The sequence below is a fragment of the Anarrhichthys ocellatus genome, unplaced genomic scaffold (assembly GCF_004355925.1).
Source record: "Anarrhichthys ocellatus isolate YVR2014 unplaced genomic scaffold, GSC_Weel_1.0 scaffold206, whole genome shotgun sequence".
Lineage (NCBI taxonomy): Eukaryota > Metazoa > Chordata > Actinopteri > Perciformes > Anarhichadidae > Anarrhichthys > Anarrhichthys ocellatus.
Genome location: NW_022280236.1, coordinates 61,752 through 86,255, shown reverse-complemented (window position 1 = coordinate 86,255; position 24,504 = coordinate 61,752). Strand labels below are relative to the sequence as shown.

Sequence of the window (24,504 nt, the reverse complement as noted above, 5' to 3'; positions counted from 1 at the left end):
TCACCTGCTGCTCTCAATGATTGACAGGTGGCTAGGGGGAGGGGCTTAAACAGGAGAAACGTACAGGATCTCAACAACTAGTGGTCAGATTTCTTTAAAGTTTATTCACAACTTAATAACACGACTTTTCTTCTAGCTGCACCTGTAAGACGTAGATATAAATATTTGTATATATATAAATATAAATATATAAATATAAATACAGAATATATGAGGTGTTTAATTCGTCGTGCATCATCTGCAGGGTTCTCTATCGAGGGTCCGTCTCAGGCGAAGATTGAGTGCGACGATAAAGGCGACGGGTCGTGTGACGTTCGGTACTGGCCGACCGAACCGGGTGACTACGCCGTGCACGTGATCTGTGACGACGAGGACATCAAGGACAGTCCCTTCATGGCTCACGTCCTCCCCGCCGCCAACGACGTCTTCCCAGAAAACGTGAGACCAGAACCTCGACTTTTAGAGGTTTTTACCGTCAGACAGTGATGTGCTGAATGTGGGATGTTTCGTCCTCAGGTGAGATGTTTCGGTCCGGGTCTGGAGCCGCTGGGCTGCATCGTCAACAAACCCGCCAACTTCACCATCGACGCCCAGGGAGCCGGCAGAGGAGAGCTGAAGCTCTACGCTCAGGTGACCAATCACAGGTCAAAGATGTCGACCTATATATGTGTATATGATGTCAAGTGGAGATCAGTGAATGTTTGTGTGCTTCCAGGACGCAGAAGGTTTCCCCATCGACATCCAGATCTCAGAGAACGGAGACAGCAGCTTCCTCTGTGTTTACGTTCCAACCAAACCCATCAAACACACCATCATCATCACCTTTGGGGAGGTCAACGTTCCCAGCAGCCCCTTCAGGGTAAAGAACCAACACACTGGGTAATGCGGGTCGGTGGTTCGAAGACAGTAGTTCTATAAGTACCGATGGTAGTTCTATAAGTACAGACGGTAGTTCTATAAGTACAGGCGGTAGTTCTATAAGTACAGGCGTTAGTTCTATAAGTACAGAGTTATAGTTGACCAAGGATCGAACCTTGAGGAACTCCAAAGACTAAAGGATGTAGAAAGAGATTAAAAATACACACAAAAAAACAGATGCAAAAAAAAATATCAAAAATAATAAATTAAAACAGAAAATGTACGGTGGCTCTGATAGCCAAGTGATAAAAATAAATACTGATGATGGTTTTCTCTCCTGTGTTTATGACTTGGAAACAGGTGAAAACTGAGTATTTGTTGTTGTAATATTCATGTTGGCCACAAGGGGCTGAAGTGCACCACTACCTCATGTTCTAAATAACTAAAAGCTACTGAGAACATGAGGTAGTGGTGCACTTCAGCCCCTTGTGGCCAACATGAATATTACAACAACAAACACTTTTTTCACAGATGAAAAATTAATTTTAAGGAACTTGGAAAAATGATCCTGATAAAAACATTAACACCTATTTGTGTCACTTGTTTTCAAGTCCTAAACACAGGAGAGAAAACTATCTAGATCAGATCTCCTCTCAGGGCCTCCGTACAATTATACAACGAATGATATGAAGAGGAAATAAACAACAGTGAATACTGTGGGGGAGGTAGAATATGGAAAGTAGTTTCAGATGATGGTTGATGCCACTTTAATAAATGTTTGGTGTGATCCAGGTGACGATAGGAGAAGGCAGCCATCCAGAGAACGTGAAGGTTTACGGTCCAGGTGTGGAGAAGACGGGCCTGAAGGCCAACGAGCCCACGTACTTCACTGTGGACTGCAGCGAGGCCGGACAGGGTGGGACCCGGTTCTGGTTTCATGTCCTTGATCCTCTTTAGTGGTGTTACTTTGTGAGGTTTATTATAAGCCTTGTTACCTTTCAGGTGACGTCAGCATCGGGATCAAGTGTGCTCCGGGTGTGGTCGGTCCCGCGGAGGCCGACATCGACTTCGACATCATCAAGAACGACAACGACACGTTCACGGTGAAGTACACGCCTCCGGGTTCCGGTCAGTACACCATCATGGTGCTGTTCGCCGATCAGGTGAGAGACAGGTAAAAAAAAAAAAAAAGTTTCTTATTAATATGAGACACAGGGAAACGAACCTCTCGCCTTTAAATGTTGCAACAGGAAATCCCCATCAGCCCCTTCAGAATAAAGGTGGATCCTTCCCATGATGCAGCTAAAGTCAGAGCAGAAGGACCCGGACTCAGCAAGACAGGTGAGCCGACTTCAGGTGTGATTTTTATCCTGCAGGGAAGAAAGCTCTGCACTCCAGACATGTTATAGATTCAGTAAAAGGTGTTCTTCTATTGGAATCACTTCACTTGAGGCCATGAATAAGTGATTAAACCACAGTAATGTAGTAATTAGTGCTCATGTTTCTACGTCTTTGTGTTGGTTTTTGCTCCAGAAAATAATGTGTCATGTGCTTTTGAATAACTTACGTATTTAGACGCTTTACCAAAGTAAAAGTAGCAATAAATCCCTCTAAAAGCCTCCAGTTTATTTGTCTTTCTACGTGTAACTTGTAGGAGTTGAAGTGGGGAAACCGACCCACTTCACCATCTACACGAAGGGAGCCGGTAAAGCCCAACCCGAGGTCCATTTCACCGGATCGGCCAAAGGTGACACGGTCCGAGACTTCGAGATCATCGACAACCACGACTACTCGTACACGGTCCGCTACACCGCCGTCCAGCAGGTGAGACCAACGGATCCACATCGGTTCTGGTGTGAGCTGAACCACGATCCAGAGCTCACTGTGTAGTCTCTTTTTGTGTGATCTCTCCTCAGGGGATCACGACCGTCACCGTGTGTCACGGAGGAGACCCCATCCCCAAGAGCCCCTTCAACATCAGCGTGGCCCCCCCGCTGGACCTCAACAAGGTCAAGGTTCAGGGTTTGAACAACAGTGAGTACGTCTGTCGGCACTTTCTACCGGAACCACCGGGGAACATTTTCTCAAACTCTTTTCTTTGCTGATCCGAAAAATGATCCGAACCATGACTCAAGAACCGTGATCCAAACCGAACCGTGAGGTTTGTGATCCGTTGCACCCCTAGTACCATCAGGTAGAATCGTCTTCAGTTTAAATCCTGAACATTTAGTTAAAATAGTTCCTCAAGAAGTTTGTCAGGAATCAGGTCTTCCTACAGATCTGGTAACGTTGAGAACCAAATATTCACTTACATGACAAATGAAAAGGAAACATTATTTGTTTTTAAAATCTCGTCTGTCTGTGTTTGTGTGCTCATCAAAGAGGTGGATGTCGGGAAGGACGAGGAGTTCACCGTCAGCACTCGTGAGGCCGGAGGTCAGGGACGACTGGAGGTCAAGATCACCTCGCCATCACGCCGACCGATCCCCTGCAAGATGGAGTCCGGCACGGCCAACGAGGTGCACATGGTGAAGTACATCCCAAACGAGGAAGGACAGTACCGAGTGGACATCGGCTACGACGGGAATCCCGTACCAGGAAGTCCATTCAGCGTGGAGGGCATCATGCCGCCGGACCCCTCGAAGGTGAGACCTCAGGAAACAAAAGTCCTTCAGAATTATGCTGAGATAGAATATCATTATATAATACTGGTCTTAGTAAACCGGTTTGGGTCCCGGTAAACATCTCTTGGTCTTCAGAAACCTTTCTTGGTCTTGGTGAACTGGTTACTGGATCTACCATGTCCAAAAGTCCGTCCATGTTTCTGGCTCCAAACTAGTCTCATCTCTTTGGCTCGTTTACCCTCCAGGTCCGAGCCTACGGTCCAGGTCTTCAGGGTGGCATTGTGGGTAAACTGGCCCCCTTTGCAATCGACACAAAGGGAGCCGGTACTGGCGGTCTGGGCTTGACTGTGGAGGGACCCTGCGAGGCGAAGATCGAATGCCAGGACAACGGTGACGGATCCTGCTCCGTGTCCTACCTGCCCACGGAGCCTGGCGAGTACGCCATCAACATCCTGTTTGCGGACCAGCACATCCCCGGGTCCCCCTTCAAGGCCGCGGTCCAGGCGGAGTTCGACACCAACAAGGTGACGGCCAGCGGGCCGGGCCTGGAGAGAGGGAAGGTCAACGAGGACGGATCCTTCACGGTGGACTGCTCCAAAGCCGGAGAGGCCGAGCTCACCATCGAGATCGTCTCGGAGTCCGGAGCCAAAGCCGAAGTCCACGTCCAGAACAACGGCGACGGGACATACTCCATCACCTACATCCCACAGGTCCACGGCACGTACACCATCACCATCAAGTACGGAGGACTCACGGTGCCCGGGTTCCCCGCCGGACTACAGGTGGACCCGGCTGTGGACACCAGCGGGGTGAAGGTCCACGGACCGGGAGTGGAACCCAGAGGTGAGTCTGAAAGAAGGTCAGTTACAAAGTGGTTTGTATAATTTTTTATAAAATCCAGAATCTATTAGAGTCCTTTATGAGATGGATTTAGTTTGACTTGCTTTTTAAAGTATTTACCAGATCATAATTTCACTATAAAATACCAATCCCTTAAATAAATAATTAATATACATTCTTGTTAAATATACTAACTAAATATAATATAATTTAATATAATTAAATTTAATATAATTAAATTTAATTTAATAAAGCAGTTTGTTTTGGAAGCTGGAGATAAATTATTATTTTTAAAGCTCTTGATCAGATTTATAAGTGAGGGTTTATTAGATGGATTTTGGGTTATTGAAGTAAACGTTATAAACAATTTGATTTTAAATCGATGTGTTTTACAGCTCTGTGCTGTTCTGAGATCAGTTTTAAGGCGCTAACTGGTTCATTAACTGGACTTCAGTCAGTTGTAATAAAGTCACCAGAGTTTCTCTAAAGTGGATCTACATGTTAAACATTTATCTTCTTTACGTGATCAACGTTTGAAATCACATTTAACCAAAATAATCAAAGTAAAGGGCCTCAGAGGTTCTGTCAAATGTTTGGATTAAATTAAGAATTCATTATATTTTGGCTGTTTATTATTAAAATGTCACTCTTGTTTGCTGGTCCTCTGCAGGCATCCTGAGGGAAGTGACCACCCACTTCCTCGTGGACGCCCGGGCGCACTGCAAGAGCGGCGGCAGTCTCGTCAAAGCCGTCATCTCCAACCCGTCAGGCGTCAACACGGACGCCTATGTCACCGACAAAGGAGACGGGACCTACAGGGTGGAGTACACGGCCTACGAGGACGGTGAGACTCTACAGGGTTTTAGTCTAGGGGGGACGGGACCTACATGGTGGAGTACACGGCCTACGAGGACGGTGAGACTCTATAGGGTTTTAGTCTAGGGGGGACGGGACCTACAGGGTGGAGTACACGGTCTACGAGGACCCAGATACTCTACAGGGTTTTAGTCTAGGGGGGACGGGACCTACATGGTGGAGTACACGGCCTACGAGGACCCAGAGACTCTACAGGGTTTTAGTCTAGGGGGATGGGACCGGAGAGAACCAGATCACTTTGGAGGGTTCTTGTTCTTCTTCTTGTCCTTCGCTGCTGTTTTATGGGGTTGTTTTCCACAACAACACATTATAATGTTGAATTAAAGGACCCTGTGGTTCTCGCAAAGGAAAAGAATTCAACGATTCAAAACCAACATGTTTTCTTGTTAATCAGAAAGATTAAGAAGTTTTGAGTGATGCTCACATAAACACAGAGAACAGATTAACGAAGGTAGAAAACTGTATTTAAGGTGTAACTTAATGAATGTGGAGAGGCCTGTGGGGGGGGGGGGCAGCTGGTATTAATAGCTGCAGCAGATGGTTTTCCACTGATAGTAATGTGTGACATGCTGGAGCCCAGTGCATTGTGGGACAGAAATACTCTTCCCTGTGGAGGCCTCAGTCATATTCAGTTCCTGTTAAACAACATAAACTTGATGAACGTGTAGGTTTTTGTGGCCGAACAGTTGATGGTTCAAAACCCTGCATGGAAAAAAAACGAGTCAAGAAACAACCTCCGGTTCTTTAAGTTCTTCAAAGCTTCACGTGTTAAAACTGCATTCTCTCTAGTGTCCACCAGGGGGCAACTCCTCTGGTTGTATAGAAGTCTATGAGAAAATGACTCTACTTCTCTCTTGATTTATTACCTCAGTAAACATTGTAAACATGAGTTTATGGTCTCAATCTCTAGTTTCAAGTCTTCTTCAATACAGCATGATGTTCATTTAGTACATTATGGTCCATTTAGAGTCAAACAGACCATTTTCCTACTTAAAACGTCATCAATTTGTATCTGTTATTTAGTAATAAGTTGTATTTTTATCAGAGGACTAAAGTCCCACCAGTAGCCCCATAAGGGTCTCGTTTAGACCCCTTTGTTTGACACAGACCTGATAAAACAAAACACGACCCACCAACGTCTGTCTGCAGGTCTGCATCTGATTGTGGTCTTGTTTGATGAGGTCTCGGTGCCGAAGAGTCCGTTCAGGGTGTCTGTGACGGAGGGTTGTGACCCCAGTCGAGTCCGAGCCTACGGTCCGGGTCTGGAGGAAGGCCTGGTTAACAAACCGAACCGCTTCACCGTCGAGACCAGGTGATTTTACTGTAGCTATTAATCTCAATCAAACAGCTCTAAAGGTCTCAGACCGAGTCTAAACCTCCCCCCCCTCGTCTCCCCCTCAGAGGTGCTGGCACCGGAGGTCTTGGTCTGGCCATTGAGGGTCCATCTGAGGCGAAGATGTCCTGTAAGGACAACAAAGATGGCAGCTGCAGCGTGGAGTACATCCCCTTTACTCCTGGAGAGTACGATGTCAACATCACCTTCGGAGGCCTTCCTATCCCAGGTGATGGTCTGAACCAAGTCTCTTTGGGGGTCTGGTCTGGTCTGGTTCCAGCAATGACTCATAACCTCTGTGTGTGTTGCAGGGAGCCCGTTTCGGGTCCCAGTGCGAGAGCTGGTGGATCCCAGTAAAGTCAAGTGTTCAGGTCCCGGACTGGGAAGTGGAGTCCGAGCCCACGTCCCTCAGACCTTCACTGTGGACAGCAGTAAGGCCGGGGAGGCCCCCCTGGAGGTCCAGCTGTACGGGCCCACAGGTGAGACCGTCCTTGTCTTCTTATACCTGAGTTTCTTCGTCTCGACTTTCCTTCAGGAAAAGTCATTGTAGTGACTTTAACAAATATCCATTTTATATCTTAAAGCCACTGGGGGGCAAACGGGAGAACTTGTTCGGACGCATGTTCCACAAACATTTCACTGTCCAATTTCTTTCTTTCGATCCGTTGATCCATTTATTCCGTTTGCACATTGACACCATAACAGAACACCACAGGATACTTGACAGGATAATATATCACCTTGAAACTCTACGCTGACACGGCACCCTGACACGGCACCTTGACACGGTCAAAAACTGTTAGCTTCCCGTCCACACACACCTGATTCTAATTACACTTACGTACATATATGCACTTTTAGGTTAATGTGCCACCCACTGTTCAATGTCAGAACTGCATGTGTACACACTCCGTGTTTCCCTCAAAGACAAAACAAAACAACAAAACCACATTATGGCTCCAACAGTCATAATGATAATATGACTGCACATTATAATGCACATTATGTATGAGATGTATGACCTGAGATCCAGAGACGTCCAGTCAGACCAGTTAGAAAATAAGATGTTGTAGACAGTGTGGACCCAAGATTTGGTCAGGTTTTGGGGTTTTGGTCTGCCTGAAGACCCTTCAGTCCAAAACTCAGTTAGTTTGAACTCAAGTCTTCTTCAGAACAAGTCCCTGGTAGAAGTCGAGGAAGACTAATTTCCATCAGTCTTAAAGTCTAAAAGGTATAGAACTTATTTTATTCTTCTTCTGTTTCTTCTTTTTCCTCCTCTTCTTCATCTTCTTCATCTTCCTCTTCTTCTACTTCTTCTTCCACTTCTTTCTCTGTCCTTCTCCTTCTTCTTCCTCTTCTTCTACTTCCTGTTCTTCTTCTTCCTCTCTTCTACTTCTTCTTCCTCTTCCTGTTGTTCTTCTTCCTCTCTTCTTCTTCTTCTTCTTCTTCTTCTTCTTCTTCTTCTAGGTCTAATTGGTCTTCTAGGTTTCCACAAAGGTCTTTGTGATGTAACTTTGTTACGGTATAGAACTTATTCTTAAACTCCGGTTCCCCTCCAGGTGTGACCGAGCCGATCAGCGTCACCGATAATGGAGACGGTTCTCACACCGTCATCTACACTCTCTCCGCCGACGGCCCGTACACGGTCTGTGTGAAGTACGCCGACCAGGAGGTCCCTCGCAGGTCGGTACCGAAACATATATGAAGAAGTCCTGATTGTACTGGTTCAGGTCTAACCTTCCAATCCGGTTCCTCTCAGTCCTTTTAAGATCAAGACGTTACCGGCTCACGATGCAAGTAAAGTCCGAGCCAGCGGTCCGGGTCTGAATGCATCCGGAGTTCCAGCCAGTCTGCCGGTGGAGTTCACCATCGATGCCAGAGATGCCGGAGAGGGACTGCTCACCATTCAGATCCTGGTGAGTCCCAGAGTCCAGTCCTGCTTTAGGAACATCAGGGTCACACCGTCCTCTATGGTCCACTAAGGTCTGCCAGTGTCTGATTTGGTCCTCATGGCATAAATTCCTTCATCATAGGGGGCACGAACTTGTTGGGACCTCCATCGTAGCGTAGTGGTCTACTGAGCATGTTTAGAACTATAAACAGAACCACGGTGTTGTCTGTTTGGGATCTGAAGCTTCAGCCCAACAAACAACCAAGATCCAGTTATCTGAGGACTGAATATATGAGGAGACTCTGAACTGTTGTTGTCTCACTGATTGTCTTAACCCCTGATTGTGACTTCCTGTCCTCGGGGCTTGTAGGGTCCGGACGGGTCCAGCCGGGAGGCCTCAGTGTTTGTGGAGGACTGGGGCAGGAGGGTGTGGGAGACTCACATAGTAAAGAGAACCATCCCCTTCAGTATTCATAAGAGAGGCTGTGTAAGACCTCCTCCCTCCATCACCTCGTCTCCCTTCCTCCCCTACTCCCTTATTCTGCTTCCTTGCTGCCTAAAACCAACGATCCTCTCCTCCTCTCCTGCTCTCACTCTGATTAGAAGTGATTTTATTTAAGAGGGAATCATCAGACACCAGTGAGCCGCAGAGTAATACATGTAATACATGAAGTGAAACATTTAGTAGTTCTGGAGCTTTTGACCATCTCATGATCCTCATCAGCTCCTTATAATAGGTCTGTGATATTTCATATTATCTATATATTAATAACATAAATTCAAATATATCTATGAATATGAAATATCTGTAATTCTTTTACATTTGTAGTGTATAAAGAAGAATCAAAGTAACACAAATGTTCTATTAAAACAAACATATTATTGTACACATAAATAAAGATGTTGTGTATCTGAAAGTAACTAAGTACATTTAATATCAGGTGATACATTCCCCCCCCCCCGTGGTCTCCATGTGAACTGACCTCCATCACTTTGTGTGATCAGTTAACAGACTGATGTGGTTTATAGTTCTCCACTAACCGGAGTAAACTCCTCTTCCTCCTGCTCCTCCTCCTCTTCCTCCTTTTCTCCTCCTCCTCCTCTTCCTCTTCCTCTTCCTTCTCTTCCTCCTCCTCTTCCTCTTCCTATTTCTTCTCCTTCTCTTCCTCCTCCTCTTCCTACTTCTCCTCCTATTCCTTCTCCTCCTCCTCCTCTTCCTCCTCCTCCTCCTCTTCCTCCTTTTCTCCTCCTCCTCCTCCTCCTCCTCTTCCTCCTTTTCTCCTCCTATTCTTCTTCCTCTTCCTCCTCTTCCTCTTCCTTCTCCTTCTCTCATTCTCTTCCTCTTCCTTCTCCTCCTCTTCCTCCTTTTCTCATCCTCCTCTTCCTCTTCCTCTTCCTCCTTCTCCTCCTCTTCCTATTTCTTCTCCTTCTCTTCCTCCTCCTCTTCCTCCTTCTCCTCCTCTTCCTTCTCCTCTTCCTCCTCTTTCTCCTTCTCCTCCTCTTCCTCTTCCTTCCTTAGATTATTTCGTCCGTCTCTCGCGATGTCTCACGTTGTTGTAGGAGACCACTGATGGACAGTACTGAGTTTGTAGTACTTCAGAGTACTTTAGTATATATTTACTGTGTCTCCAGGATCCGGAGGGGAAACCCAAGAAGGCGAACATCCGGGACAACCGAGACGGGACGTACACGGTGTCCTACGTCCCCGACATGACGGGACGCTACACCATCACCATCAAGTACGGAGGAGACGAGATCCCGTACTCTCCGTACCGCATCCACGCGCTGCCCGCCGGGGACGCCAGCAAGTGTCTGGTCACAGGTCAGGCCCCACCCACCTCTTACTGTGGCAGCCAATCAGATGGTGTTTCAGCTGAAGGTAGCTGAGTGTTGTTTGTTTCTCTTACAGTGTCGATCGGAGGACACGGACTGGGTGAGTTATTCTAAACTGGTCTGAAGAGTGAATTAAAATGTCTTTTATCAACAATCAAATTCTATTTAGGCCATTTTAATGTCAATTTTTTATTATTTGTATTTTCCTATTTTTGCTATTACTCGTGTGTTTAGTTAATGATTTTATTCGTTTTTAATTTATATTTTCCTATTTTTGCTATTATTCGTGTTTAGTTAATGATTTTATTCGTTTTTAATTTATATTTATTTTTAGTTTTGTTTAATTTTATTTTACTTTCCTTTATTTAATCTTGTTTTATTTTATTTTTATTTATTTTATTTTACATTTGTTTTGTTAATTATTTTAGTTTAGCTTTATTTTATTGGTTTATTTGTTGCTTATGTTTCTTTATGTTAATCACTGTGTACAGTATAAACACCTCTTCATGCAGCAGCTCAGCGTACGTTCTCACAGTTCAGATGATTCCCTGCGACTCGCCTCCTGATTGGTCGTCCCTCTTGTCAGGATCAGGTATCGGCCCGACCATCCAGATCGGAGAGGAGACGGTCATCACTGTGGACGCAAAGGCTGCTGGGAAAGGTAAAGTCACCTGTAAGGTGTCGACCCCCGACGGGGCGGAGCTGGATGTGGACGTGGTGGAGAACGCCGACGGGACCTTCGATATCTACTACACGGCTCCAGAACCCGGGAAGTACGTCATCACCATCCGGTTCGGGGGGGAGAACATTCCCAACAGCCCGTTCCACGTGGTGGTGAGTGAGTCTGCCGAGCACCTCGAGGCCAGATCAGTGGTTCCTGAGCTTTCTACTGGGACCAGTAGACCTCTTCAGGACTCTGAAGATCATTTATTCCGTTGTAGAAAAAGGTTCTCTTTAGGGGACCAGTCCAGGAACCAGGAACCAGGAACCTGGACCTGGTTGTAGAAAAAGGTTGTGTAAAAAGTTCAGGAACCACTGCATCATTAATATTCACTTGTGTTTGTGCATGTGTGTGTGTGTGTGTGTGTGTGTGTGTGTGTGTGTGTGTGTGTGTGCATGTGTGCGTGTGTGTGTGTGTGTTCCCTAAAGGCTCTACCTTGTTCCCTGTTAGGTGAGTGATACCGTCCCAGTAATAGAGGAGCCATGTGATCAGCTTCAGTTACAGCAGCCCTTCACTCCCTATGTGGGCTTCTCCCCTCACTGGGTATTACATCTACACTATATTTATATTTACTATATATATATGTACAGTATACAGTATATATATATATATATATATATTTATATTTGTACCACCAAGTGTCCTCTTCACTGGCTGCGTCACTGAGCTGATTCAGATCAATAACGACCCAGATTCACTTTGGCTGCTGCATGTTTTAATCTTCTACCATCCGACTAACAGACTTCAGATCAGTACTAGTGAAGACTTATTCACTATATATTGAACTGTTCTTATTATTTATTTATTCATTAGATATGTTGTTTTTAGTTTATTTTGATTGTATTAGTTTATTCTATCATTTGTATTTATATTTTTTATTTAATATTTCTTTAAATTATTTTTTAAATTGATATACTTTTGTTTTATATCAATTTAATATAATTTAATTGATTAATTTATTCTTATTATGTTTGGTTTATTGTTTTTGTTGATTATTATTTCAGTAGTATTCTTTATTATGTTTAGTTTAGATTAGTTTGGGACTATGTACAACAGTAAAAATGTGTTTATGTACCAGCTCAGCTCAGACTCGACTTGCACCATTAACCAGTTAAAAAGGGAGTTTTGTCTGACTGGTTTTAGACCAGTTTAAATCTGTGATGCTCTCGCTCTCGCTCTCTACCGTTCTGCTGTGCTTCCTCCTCCTCTTCCTCCTCCCCCTCCCCCATCTCTCTCTGGACCACATCCCAGAGTTCCCAGTATGGTGACACTAACAATCCTCCCTCTGGCTCTGGTTTAGGCCACCGATGATCCCATCAGCTCCGTGGACGGGATGGATCCGGTGCTCCGCCCCTTCAGTCTGGTCATTCCTTTCACGGTGCAGAAAGGAGAAATCACCGGTGAGAGCATGAACATTTGATGTAAAGAATATCTTTTCTGCTCGTTTAAATAATCTATATGTATTAAGTTTAGTTGTTTTTAGATTTTAAAGGATCAGTGTGGTGGTGTTCTATATTTTAGTTTGATGTCTGGATCCAAAACAGACAACATGATAGTCCATCCTGACTTCCTGTTTGACTTCCTGTCTGACTTCCTACTGAAGGTGAAGTGCGAATGCCGTCTGGTCGGACCGCGTGTCCTCACATCACCGACAACAAGGACGGCACCGTCACTGTGAAATACTCCCCGACAGAACGAGGCCTGCACGAGATGGACATCAAATACGAAGGGAACCACATCCCAGGTGACTCCCCGACACATATTTACTCTTAAAGGATTTTAAGGATTATTTCAACCAGAGGTCTCAGTCTTTGGGAACAGAGAGTAGAGTATCGTCAGCAAACAGCTTGACTTTAGGATGAATAAGACCTGGTTCTGGACTCTTTCTGCACTTTTATCAAACCACCATGTTTGTAATCCTCTTGTGTTTTCTCTTGACAGGAAGTCCACTCCAGTTCTACGTGGACGCCGTTAACAGCGGTCATGTGACGGCGTACGGTCCCGGTCTGAGTCATGGCACCGTGAACCGACCGGCCACCTTCACCATCGTCACTAAAGACGCTGGAGAAGGTATCAGTACCATCACACACCAATAAATTTTGGGTATTTGTACGTAACTGTAGCTCTCGTGAAGTCACCAGAAGATGTAGACCTTTATTTTGAAACATTTGCAGGAGGTATTTTGTCTTCAGAGATATTCATTTTCACATAATTTTCAGTTCTAAATTTTATACATGCCTTTTACAGTAAAACAAATTCCAGTCACATCTACTTTGGAGTTTTCGATCAATGTTAAGCTACCTCCAAGACTTTTATTTTGAAACATGACAGGACTCTATTGGTTTTGTCTCTCTCTGCAGGTGGTCTGTCTCTGGCTGTGGAGGGTCCGTCTAAAGCAGAGATCAGCTGTAAAGACAACAAAGACGGGACCTGCACCGTGTCCTACCTGCCCACTGTACCCGGAGACTATAACATCATCGTCAAGTTCGATGACAAGCACATCCCCGGCAGCCCGTTCACCGCCAAGATCACCGGTACTGAACCTCTACCGTGTTTCTCTAGAGCCGGATGAACGCACGGACGTGTCAGCGGTTTTTATTCTACCTTTAGCTTAGTTATGCACACATCCTACATTATATCACAATCCTCTCTAGCTCTTCATCTAACCAGTTCACTCAAAGATTTTCATTCAAATAAACATCTGTAAGTCGCTATTGATAGCCGTATGAGGTAACACTTGGTTGATCTCCAGGTGACGAATCCATGAGGATGTCTCAGCTTAACGTCGGCACGGCAACAGATGTTTCCTTGAAGATCACGGAGACGGACCTGAGCAGCCTGACGGCGAGCATCAGGGCACCGTCTGGAAACGAGGAGCCGTGTCTGCTGAAGAGGCTTCCCAACAGACACATTGGTCAGTTATTGGAAAGGTTCACATTTCACACAGAAAGACGTTCCACATTATGAGACGTTAATGTTCTCTGAAAAGAGCATCAGCTAACATGAAATGAGGCAAAAATACAACACAAATGTTTTGTTTTTGACATTTACAACCAGAAATAACTAACGTTAGCGTTAGCGGTGGCTATCACTAAAATAAAGCGATACGAAGAACTTATTTAGGACTTGGATTTGACTTGTGACTCGTAAAACAATGACGTAGTCCTACTGATGGCAGTGCTGCTCTATTGAAGGAAATCGTAAGAACACTTTGAAGAAAAACCTGCAGCCGTCAAACAAACAATCAGACAAACAATCAGACACACAATCAGACGCACAATCAGACACACAATCGGACAAACAATCAGACAAACAATCAGACACATAAACAAAATAGTTTCCAGCGTTCTGACCTCGCTCCTCTCGTCTGCAGGGATCTCATTCACGCCAAAGGAAGTAGGCGAACACGTGGTGAGCGTGAAGAAGAGCGGGAAACACGTGACCAACAGCCCCTTTAAGATCATGGTGGGTCAGTCGGAGATCGGAGACGCCAGTAAGGTGAAGGTCTACGGTCAGGGTCTGGTGGAAGGCCACACCTTGGAGGTGGCCGAGTTCATCGTGGACACCAGGAACGCAGGTACCGTCAAAAAAACTTACAATAAGTCAGAATAAATGTGTTGCTTTGATTGGATGACATGTGTCTGTAGCTTTGATTGGATGACAGGTGTCTGTAGTTTTGATTGGATGACATGTGTCTGTCGTTTTGATTGGATGACAGGTGTCTGTAGCTTTGATTGGATGACAGATGTCTGTAGTTTTGATTGGATGACAGGTGTCTGTAGCTTTGATTGGATGACAGGTGTCTGTAGCTTTGATTGGATGACAGGTGTCTGTAGTTTTGATTGGATGACAGGTGTCTGTAGTTCATCTGTTATTTTGTCCTCTCAGGTTATGGAGGTCTGGGTTTGTCCATCGAGGGTCCCAGTAAAGTGGACATTAACTGTGAGGACGTGGAGGACGGGACCTGTAAAGTCACCTACTGTCCAACCGAACCTGGAAATTACATCATCAACATCAAGTTCGCCGACCAACACGTCCCAGGTAGGAACTACGTGGACCATCACGCTCTCTGGTTTTTGATCGACATCTTCCAGGTGGTTTCATTTCATTTCTATGAAAACCAGGAAACAGAGGCTTAGAGTCCATTTATGTATTTATTATATTTCTAATAAATGATACTCTGATGAGTAGAAGTATAAAGAAGCAAAGAACAGAAATACTACAGTAAATAATTGTAGTCAGTTCATTTCCATCAATGAAAATAAAAAAATGTTATTATTATTATTATGATTAATATTGTTATTATTATTATCATTATATTCAGCTAAATGTGTAAATGTGGGAGGAGCATTGTTGAGTATATTAATGATCTTTTGATGGGTTAGCTATAGAGGTTGTAGATAAACAAACCTTGTGTTTAAATCGTAATATCTTGGTGTCAACAGGAAGTCCGTTCACGGTGAAGGTGTTGGGTGAAGGCCGGATGAAGGAGAGCATCACCAGGAGGCGTCAGGCTCCGTCCATCGCTACAGTCGGCAGCACCTGTGACCTCAACCTCAAGATACCAGGTGAGACACCCGTCTCCTCCACCTGTGTCCTCCTGTCCTCTCTGCTCCCTCCTCTTCACCTCCCTCGTTTCCTCTTTCCTCCCCTCCGCTGCTTTCAGGGAACTGGTTCCACATGGTCTCGGCTCAGGAGCGCCTGACCCGGACCTTCACCCGCAGCAGCCACACCTACACCCGGACAGAGCGGACGGAGATCAGTAAGACCCAAGCCGGAGAGACTAAGAGGGAGGTCCGTGTGGAGGAGAGCACCCAGGTGGGGGACCCCTTCAGGGACGTGTTCGGGGACTTCCTGGGACGGGAGAGTCTGAGTGGGTTCAGTGGGACCAGACCGCCACCGCTGCAGGACGGTGTGTGTGTGTGTGTGTGTATGTGTGTGTGTGAACCAGAGTGTGTGTTCAGAATGTCTAACTTCGTTCATCAGGAAACGGTTATTCAATATGAACAATGGAACCGTTTCAGGATGAAATCATACATTTATAATAACAAAAACAATAACTCAAACTGCTCAGGTGAGACGGGTAACCAGGAGATGGAGGCTCAGGTTCTGAGTCCAGGAGGCCAGACGGAGGAGGCTGAGATCATTAAAGGAGAGAACAGCTCCTACAGCGTCCGGTTCGTCCCTCAGGAGATGGGAGCTCACACGGTGAACGTTAAGTACCGAGGCCAGCACGTTCCTGGGAGCCCCTTCCAGTTCACTGTGGGGCCCCTGGGGGAGGGAGGGGCCCACAAGGTCCGAGCAGGAGGCACTGGGCTGGACCGAGGAGTGGCCGGGATCCCAGGTGGGTTTAGATCCAAAGATGACGTCCTCATTAATATTTCAGAGTTTTTAATATTGATTGTTTACTATTTGTGATGTGAAACTTACGGTAAACTTTCATATTTTGTTGATACCGTTTGTTTGTTTCCTGTTTGTTTGTCAGCTGAGTTCAGTATCTGGACCAGAGAGGCCGGAGCAGGAGGTCTGTCCATCGCCGTAGAGGGACCCAGTAAGGCCGAGATCATGTTTGAAGACCGGAAGGACGGATCCTGTGGAGTCGTCTACGTGGTCCAGGAGCCTGGTGAGACTCAGACTCTAGATCACATTTAATCCCTGATGCATGTATTAATAGTGAATATTGTGGAGTACCACAAGGCTCAGTTCTGGTACCACCACCTTTCATATGATGTCATCATTAAGAGCTATCCATAAAGTCAATGCTAATATTCATCACTATGTAGACGACACCCAGCTCTCTACAGCAGTTGATGGAGATGAGTTGAAGCTCCTTCACTGCTGTGAAGACTGAAACTCTGACATCTTTATAGATACACCACAACTAATCACATCCTAGTTGTTGCTTATTTATTGGATTTGTGTTTTCTTTAACTGGTTGATATTTTTGTGGTTTGGGAATCTCTTCCATTGGTTGTGAAAAAAGGGGGATGCGTAACATTTTGTCAGTGTATTGAAAACAATCGCAGGCCCAAAAAGGTTCCCTGGTGAACACCACAGTTATGCTAAGCTATCTGTTAGAGAGGTGTGAGCATGATCTACTAGTGAGATCAAAAGCTCTCTTTCTCTCCAGGGGACTACGAGGTTTCCATCAAGTTCAACGACGAACACATCCCTGACTCTCCGTTCATCGTCCCCGTCGCCACTCTGTCCGACGACGCCCGCCGCCTCTCCATCACCAGCCTGCAGGTGAGAACACGCCGTCTTCACCGAGTTCAACAAAACCGACATATAAAGAGTTTTGATCTTCTATGAATACCTTTATTATTATTATTATTGTGTATTTCTGTGTTTGTGTATAAATATATCTGTGCTACCTTCCTGTTGCCCTCAAATACGCTTAAAGCTTTAAATTTAGTTTAATCAGTAAAAGGCCAAGAAATCTTCTAGTTCAGACTTGAGAAAAGTTATTTCAGATGAAAAGTCAAAAATTTCATTCAAACAACTTGTTTTTGGCTGTAAAATCATGGAGTTAAATGAATCTTATTAGTTAATTGTATGTATGATCTAAACATAACACATGGTGTTGACTTTACCAGTTCTCAGTAAACCTTCTCTGTTGTCCATCAGGAGACGGGTCTGAAAGTCGGGCAGGAGGCCTCGTTTGCTGTCCAGCTCAACGGAGCCAGAGGGCTGATCGATGCTAAGATCCACACTCCCTCCGGAGCCGTAGAGGAGTGTTCCATCACCGAGCTGGAGAGTGGTAAGACACTTTATTACTGACATTCTTCTATGTAAGAACACAGCAGCAATACAAAGGGTCGGGTTAGTCAAAGGAAATATCGTTGCATCGTCAGAGTTGGTGTCTTTATAGATGCTCAGATACTTGCATGTTGATGACCTAGAAAGTGATGACTTTTGTTCCTCTTTTCTGCTTTACATATTAAGTGAACTTCAGAGATCATTGAGACTGGTGTTGTGTACATATATGTGCATGAGGTAGTACATCTAGGTACTGTCATGAGGTCTTTTATTCTCTAGCCCTTACATACTGTTAGGGTCAAATTTGACCCATTTTGACATTTGACAGCAGTAAAAATACCCTAAACATCATTCTTTTAGCCTGAAATTTGATGACTTTTCCTAAAGTGACCCAAAATACACAAAAATTAAAATATTTTAAAATTGTATACTTTTGTACAGATGCTACAATTTTTTTTACACTGAGGCTGTTTCGGGTCAAATTTGACCCGTATCTATTGAGATGGATTTTAGATCTACCAGTGTGGGTAAATCAAGGAAAATGGTGGTTTTAGGGAATCTTGAAACTGTACAGGCCATGTCTGTGTGTATTTTTTATGGGACAGTGGTGACAGAGTTCAAGGGCGACCTCGACACTGTCAGGAGAACTGTCTATGTTCTCACGACATTTACCCAAGTTCCCTTCAGAGACAGACACCTGCTGGTCTTTGAAGGGGCATGGGGGAGCCTCGAAACAGTGAAATAGTAAAACAACACAGGAGTGATCATATATGGTGCACAAAGGGAAAAGAGGTCATCCACAGGTCAGAGGGTGCCTTGTCACTAACGCAAGATCTGCACCTGCAAGCACAAGCACCTGCAATATTATCAAATAATCTACAAAGTAACAAATTTGAATCAATTTGGGTTAGGAGGGTGGTGGTGGTGGTGGGGAGGGGTCATAACATGATAAAGGTACCTGAGCTGCCCTTTCAGTGACTGACATCATGGCAGCAAGATTTAGTGTGCAACAGGCCCTTGATCTGTTCTCCCAAGATGAGGAGGTCGACAGTGATTTGGAGGATGTGTCAGAGCAGGAAGACAATGTGGAAAAAAACAGTGCTATCTGTTGGTCTTCACTTCCACATCAAGTTGCAGGCAGGATGGCAGTGGGAAATGTCATTCGAATGACTCCAGGACCCACAAGACTGGCCACCTCCCATGCATCTGACATTTTGTAAACGTTCCAGCTTGGAAAGGCCCTTGTGACTCCTTACATGCAAAAGCGACAACACCTTCCCCACACAGCAGCTTCAGCAGCATTGGTAAGGGCAATGCAGCAATCTGAGCCTGGCCCTGATCAAGAAGCCAACACAATGGGACGGAAGAGAAGGAGATGCAACTTCTGCCCTGCAAAGAAGGACTACGAAACAGGGACAACCTGCTGCAAATGTGGGAAACACATGTGCAAGTTCCACACACGTAAAGTCTCCTACCACTGCTTTGAATGCAGAGACTAGTTCATAATAAGCATTTTATTATATAATGTTTTGTGTTAAGTGGTAAATGTTGAATTAATATTGATAATTATAGTTTCTTATGATATAACAGTGAGGACAGCGTTTAATGGTTGCAATGATTAAACATGGTTATATTATAAATTCTAACAGTTCCAGAATGTTCATACCATTTTCAAATTCAATACAATATATTTAAGTCATTATGGCTTTTATGTTTTTATGTCTTATGTAAAACAGGACATGATAATGTGTAATAGTAGATGTTTTTCTCCAAAACGAATGTTGTAAAATTTAAAAAATACACTCTCCCTGCTCTCTGAAACATTTATTAAGGATTAATCATACATTTATTAATGAGCCATAAGCTATTTTAGACATTCTAAATAGACCTGTAGTTTAAAATTTGGTATAGACACTTACTATGAGGTAATTCTTGGTCCGGGTCAAAATTGACCCGGACCATACTGTGAAGGTATCAAATATAAAGAGTATGTAAGGGCTAGCTGTAACAGAATATAGTTACCTTTTCTTGTATCCTAATTATGTAATTCTGTTTCATGTAATCTGTTCTGTTCCCTCTTCATGTCATTGTCCCCAATAATCATGTTCATCGCTATGCAGATGACACCCGACTCTATGTAGCTGCTTCAGCTAAATCAGGACAGAACAAAGATCGCAACTTCTACTCCAACACATTACACTGATAAGTTTGTCATTTAAAACCCGCATGTCCCCACAGACCAGCATGCCATCAGGTTCATCCCGAGAGAAAACGGAGTTCATTCTATCGACGTTCGTTTCAACGGCAGCCACGTCCCCGGCAGTCCCTTCAAGATCCGAGTGGGAGAACCAGGACAGGTGGGAGATCCCGGCATGGTGTCGGCCTTCGGACCGGGACTGGAGGGAGGAACCACAGGTATACACAAAACAATAGACACCATAAAACCACCTCAATGAAGACAGATTTTAACAGGTGTCCGTCCTGCCGTTGTCCTCCTTCAGGTGTGGTGTCAGAGTTCAGTGTGAACATTTGTAACGCCGGATCAGGAGCTCTGGCTGTGACCATTGACGGACCGTCCAAGGTCAAGATGGACTGTCAGGAGAGTCCAGAGGGCTACAAGGTCTCCTACACACCCATGGCTCCTGGGAGCTACCTGATCTCCATCAAGTATGGAGGACCCCAGCACATCGTAGGGAGTCCCTTCAAGGCCAAAGTCTCAGGTGGGTCAAAGGAGCCGGCTGGTATAGTGCTTGACTTCCGCCAGTACTCAGTAGTTCGTTGAGTATTGGTACTAAAGGGCGTCGCTCAAACAGACCCAGACCTTCTCTACCGAATGGTACAGTCCTTACTCGCCATAAAATGAAGCATCGTCCAGAACGACCGAGTCCGCTGCCTCCTTCTAGGGTCCACTGACAAATACTGAAGTTGCCTCCTGAGACAGTTTGGATATTCACTGTTGCAATTGTTGTTTGAGGACAAAAACTTTGTTATTTGCTTCAGCGTCCGGCTCCTCAACACTTTACAATAACACCTCCAACAGTATATTAGGGCGAATCGAAAGGACACAGAGCTGACAAATGGAAAGTTGGTATCCATTGGAAGACTGGTGTCTTATGCTGACTTTCAACACAGCATCATCATGTCTCATGGATTTTATACTCAGGTGTCATGTCCAGCAGCTGTCCCATGAATGTTAGAATGTGTTCATTTAGTCTAAAGGAAGTCCGCTCTGCAGATCTGAATGTGAACTTGTGGTATTGTGGCTGTTGGACCGGTTAAAGGAACGGGTTTAACTCTTCGTGGTCCAACTCCAGACCAGATGCAGACCAAAACAAGCAGAGTTTGTTGTCAGAGAACGTCAGCGACAGTCTTTATAGCGAGCTTCAGTGTATTTGATCGAGGTTTCCTGATGTGTCTTTGAATATGTCTGCAGGGCCTCGTCTGTCCGGCGGACACAGTCTGCACGAGATGTCCTCTGTTCTCGTCGAAACCGTCTCCAAGACGTCGGCGATGGGCGGGGCCTACGGCTCTTTACCCAAGTTCTCCTCGGACGCCAGTAAAGTGGTCTCCAGAGGTTCTGGTCTGTCCAAGGCCTTCGTGGGCCAGAAGAACGCGTTCACGGTCGACTGCAGCCAAGCAGGTGAGGAACAAAGAACAGAGGTTTGGATCTGATCTCCGTCTTCGTCCCTGATAATAAAATGTCCACCGTTGTCTCTGGTCTCGACTCTGCAGGCACCAACATGCTGATGGTGGGCGTCCATGGGCCGAAGACGCCCTGCGAGGAGGTCTACGTCAAACACATGGGCAACAGGATGTACAACGTCAACTACACCGTTAAGGAGCAAGGTAGCTACATCCTCATCGTCAAGTGGGGGGACGACAACATCCCCGGAAGTCCTTTCCACTTCACCGTCCCTTAAAGACTTAACTCTCTTCACTTCTAAGTCCGTCCCTCATCATCATCCTCATCCTCCTCCTCATCCTGAAGATGCCCAGACTTTTGTTTCCAAAAGTTCTCCTTCAACATTTTGGGGCGACCATGGCTCACTGGGTTAAGAGGGTTGTCTGGTAACTGCAAGGTCAACGGTTCGATCCTGGGACGTGTAGAAGTGTACCTGTATAGTAAAATAAATTGAATTAAAAAACGTTTTGCACAAACAGCTTCAGACGTAGGACTCAGTGATGTTTCCTCTGTTATAGAGAAGGTAACATGTTGAACATGAACACAACCTACGCAGCCGGAGCTTAGAACCGCCTCGAGATATTAGCATGTTAGCATGAGACTCTACTCAGTTAAATTAAGATATTCAGTTAAAATGACAGACGATGGATCTTGTTTTTGCATATTTTCAAAATAAATCACCTTCAGGACTTCAAGAGATTAAAAATCTAAAATGAGTTGATCTTTAATGAGACTAGTTCTATTGATCAGATGGATTCAAACATTAAACCACTGAGCACATCTTTGTGACTTTATTTATTCTCTCCTGGTGTTATTGATGAGGAGGAGCAGGTGATGAGAAAGATCTTAGACAGGTTGTTTTTTACCACAGGAAGTCGTGCGGTGGAACAATCGGTTTATTTTGTGATTGTTGAAAGAAAACACAGAGTGATATTTTATAGAGATTCTTTTTGTATGCATAAAAAATGGATGAATGAATTTTAACTGTTTGATATGTTAACCGTCAATCTGGCAACATTGTGCAGGCATAATAAAGGTTTACTCGCTGATCATCCTCTCCTGGTTTCAATCAAACTGGGACCGGGTCCAGGACCATTATATATATCATATAATAATATATATATCGTATAATAATATATATATCGTATAATATATATATCATATAATAATATATATATCGTATAATATTCACTATAATATAAAACACACACACACACATATATATAATGATGTATTTATAACTATATATCATGTCTCAGCAGGTGCTTCATGTCTCTCACTCCCTAACTGTCCGTGCTGGATCTGTCCCCGTTGTTTTAAAATGCTAAATAAGTTATTAGCATGATGTCATCCAGCTAGCCAAACCTGTCTGGTGTTCATCTAGTGGAGAAGCTTCATGTACTGCTTCCCTTTCCCGCTAGTCTGCTGTCTGATTGTGAGGTCAGGCTGATCTGATATCAGCTCTTTGGCCTGAAGGTTCTCCTCAAAGTTCTCCTCTCAAACGGGTCTTTGGGGAGGATCGCGAGGATCGCTTCCGGTTTCAACTTCCGGTTCAAGCGATGATCGCTTCCGGTTGAAACCGGTTCAACCGGAAGTCGAGGAAATAACAATTAACAGACTTAATTGTCCCAAGTCTCTTAATTGTCATTTCCTCGCTCCTCCCTGACACCGGAAGTTGTTCTGCGCCGCCATATTGACGGCCGTCCCAAAGCTCTTATTTCTGCTCTGAGGAGCGAGGACAGAGGAGGGATCTCCGAGGAGCCATGAGCGAGGAACCACGAGAACAGACTTCCAGGAAGTGTTTTAATGGCCGACACGCCCCCTCACTGTTCATCAGTCATGTGATTGGACGCTGCAGCCGATCAAACTGATGAGATTTTGTTCAACATGTAAACAGTGAAGACGGATCACAGATTAAACTCTAGTTTATATTTGATTCGTTTTCTGATTCAACATCTGGTTTAAATAAATGTTCATTGTAGACCAGGAGACCAGTATTAGCAGAGACCAGCAGGGGGCAGCAGAGATTCATCACACTGAAGATAAGCTGATTCAAATCTGCTTTTATGAGGAAGAAAATATTAAAAATATTCAAATATGATTTAGAAAAGAAAACAAAATTTAATCAGAATAAATTGAAGTTAAAGTTAAAAACATAACGAAGATTAATAATATTAATAATAATAACGATGGAAACAAACTTTCAGATTTAAACCAGTTAAAACTTTTGGATCAGAAAAGCCTGTAGCTCCAGAGTGATGAAGATGATGAAGATGATATATGTGTTGCCTCGTCTTCCTCCGGCAGCATTAGAGGTTATTATTAGTGTGAGAGGACGGCTGTAATGAATGCCTCTGGGGGCGGCAACGGAAGCTAAAAATACTTCCTCCTAATTTAACCATCCGGATTTAATCCAGGAGACGCCTCCTCCTCCTATTTATATATATATAATATATATGTTATATATGTTTTTATATTTATACATATATAAAAACATATATAACATATAAATACGTTTGAACTGCAGTCGACTGTTTCCTGAGGAACTTGATGCTGGTTTCATCCTCCATTAACGTTGCTCCCAGTGGATTCTGGGAAAACCAGTCAGCCTGTTCAGAGTCCTCCAGGCCCCTCCCCCCTCCTCCCTCGTCCAATCACACGGCTCCTGACAGAGCTGGGAAATTGGGGTGAAAGAGTATTTTCTGTGAGTGTGTGTGTGTGTGTGTTAGCAGCGGGGTTTCTCTGAACCAATCAGAGAGTCTGGTTGCGGGTCGTGACCTCAGCGTTCTTCATCTGCACGTGCTCAGTGTGAACCTGAAGACCAACTAGAGAAGAAAATGTTTGTTTGGTTTTTCTCCCATAATACACACATATATATGTATATACGTATATATATGTATATATGTATATATATATATGTATATACGTATATACATATACATATATATATATATACATATATACATATACATATATATACATATATATATATATACATATACATATATATACATATATACATATACATATATATACATATATACATATACATATATATATATATACATATACATATATATATATATA

At 44.3% G+C, this 24,504-nt stretch overlaps 1 protein-coding gene across 7 annotated transcripts in view; it reads left to right on the top strand.

Annotated features, from left to right (window-relative positions):
- The window catches only part of LOC116400791 (filamin-C-like), a 42,122-nt gene extending 19,658 nt beyond the window's left edge, over positions 1–22,464 (top strand). For 2 of the 7 annotated variants that reach the window (XM_031878843.1, XM_031878839.1), the window contains 37 exons: positions 245–438; positions 517–630; positions 716–859; positions 1,651–1,774; positions 1,861–2,021; positions 2,109–2,199; positions 2,513–2,682; positions 2,775–2,892; positions 3,241–3,503; positions 3,728–4,325; positions 4,993–5,166; positions 6,348–6,510; positions 6,600–6,760; positions 6,843–7,010; positions 8,091–8,214; positions 8,291–8,447; positions 10,055–10,244; positions 10,332–10,355; positions 10,842–11,089; positions 11,427–11,519; positions 12,277–12,376; positions 12,580–12,720; positions 12,918–13,046; positions 13,337–13,510; positions 13,729–13,890; positions 14,350–14,553; positions 14,865–15,017; positions 15,422–15,544; positions 15,643–15,888; positions 16,051–16,320; positions 16,462–16,599; positions 17,107–17,222; positions 17,604–17,736; positions 19,974–20,150; positions 20,237–20,455; positions 21,169–21,375; positions 21,468–22,464. In XM_031878843.1, the coding sequence (XP_031734703.1) occupies positions 245–438; positions 517–630; positions 716–859; positions 1,651–1,774; positions 1,861–2,021; positions 2,109–2,199; positions 2,513–2,682; positions 2,775–2,892; positions 3,241–3,503; positions 3,728–4,325; positions 4,993–5,166; positions 6,348–6,510; positions 6,600–6,760; positions 6,843–7,010; positions 8,091–8,214; positions 8,291–8,447; positions 10,055–10,244; positions 10,332–10,355; positions 10,842–11,089; positions 11,427–11,519; positions 12,277–12,376; positions 12,580–12,720; positions 12,918–13,046; positions 13,337–13,510; positions 13,729–13,890; positions 14,350–14,553; positions 14,865–15,017; positions 15,422–15,544; positions 15,643–15,888; positions 16,051–16,320; positions 16,462–16,599; positions 17,107–17,222; positions 17,604–17,736; positions 19,974–20,150; positions 20,237–20,455; positions 21,169–21,375; positions 21,468–21,655 (6,359 nt within the window). In that variant the 3' untranslated portion in view covers positions 21,656–22,464. The remainder of the gene's footprint in view (positions 1–244; positions 439–516; positions 631–715; positions 860–1,650; positions 1,775–1,860; positions 2,022–2,108; positions 2,200–2,512; positions 2,683–2,774; positions 2,893–3,240; positions 3,504–3,727; positions 4,326–4,992; positions 5,167–6,347; positions 6,511–6,599; positions 6,761–6,842; positions 7,011–8,090; positions 8,215–8,290; positions 8,448–10,054; positions 10,245–10,331; positions 10,356–10,841; positions 11,090–11,426; positions 11,520–12,276; positions 12,377–12,579; positions 12,721–12,917; positions 13,047–13,336; positions 13,511–13,728; positions 13,891–14,349; positions 14,554–14,864; positions 15,018–15,421; positions 15,545–15,642; positions 15,889–16,050; positions 16,321–16,461; positions 16,600–17,106; positions 17,223–17,603; positions 17,737–19,973; positions 20,151–20,236; positions 20,456–21,168; positions 21,376–21,467) is intronic. The other 5 variants (XM_031878845.1, XM_031878842.1, XM_031878844.1 and 2 more) reach the window with 3 other exon arrangements.
- Positions 22,465–24,504: the final 2,040 nt, after the last annotated feature.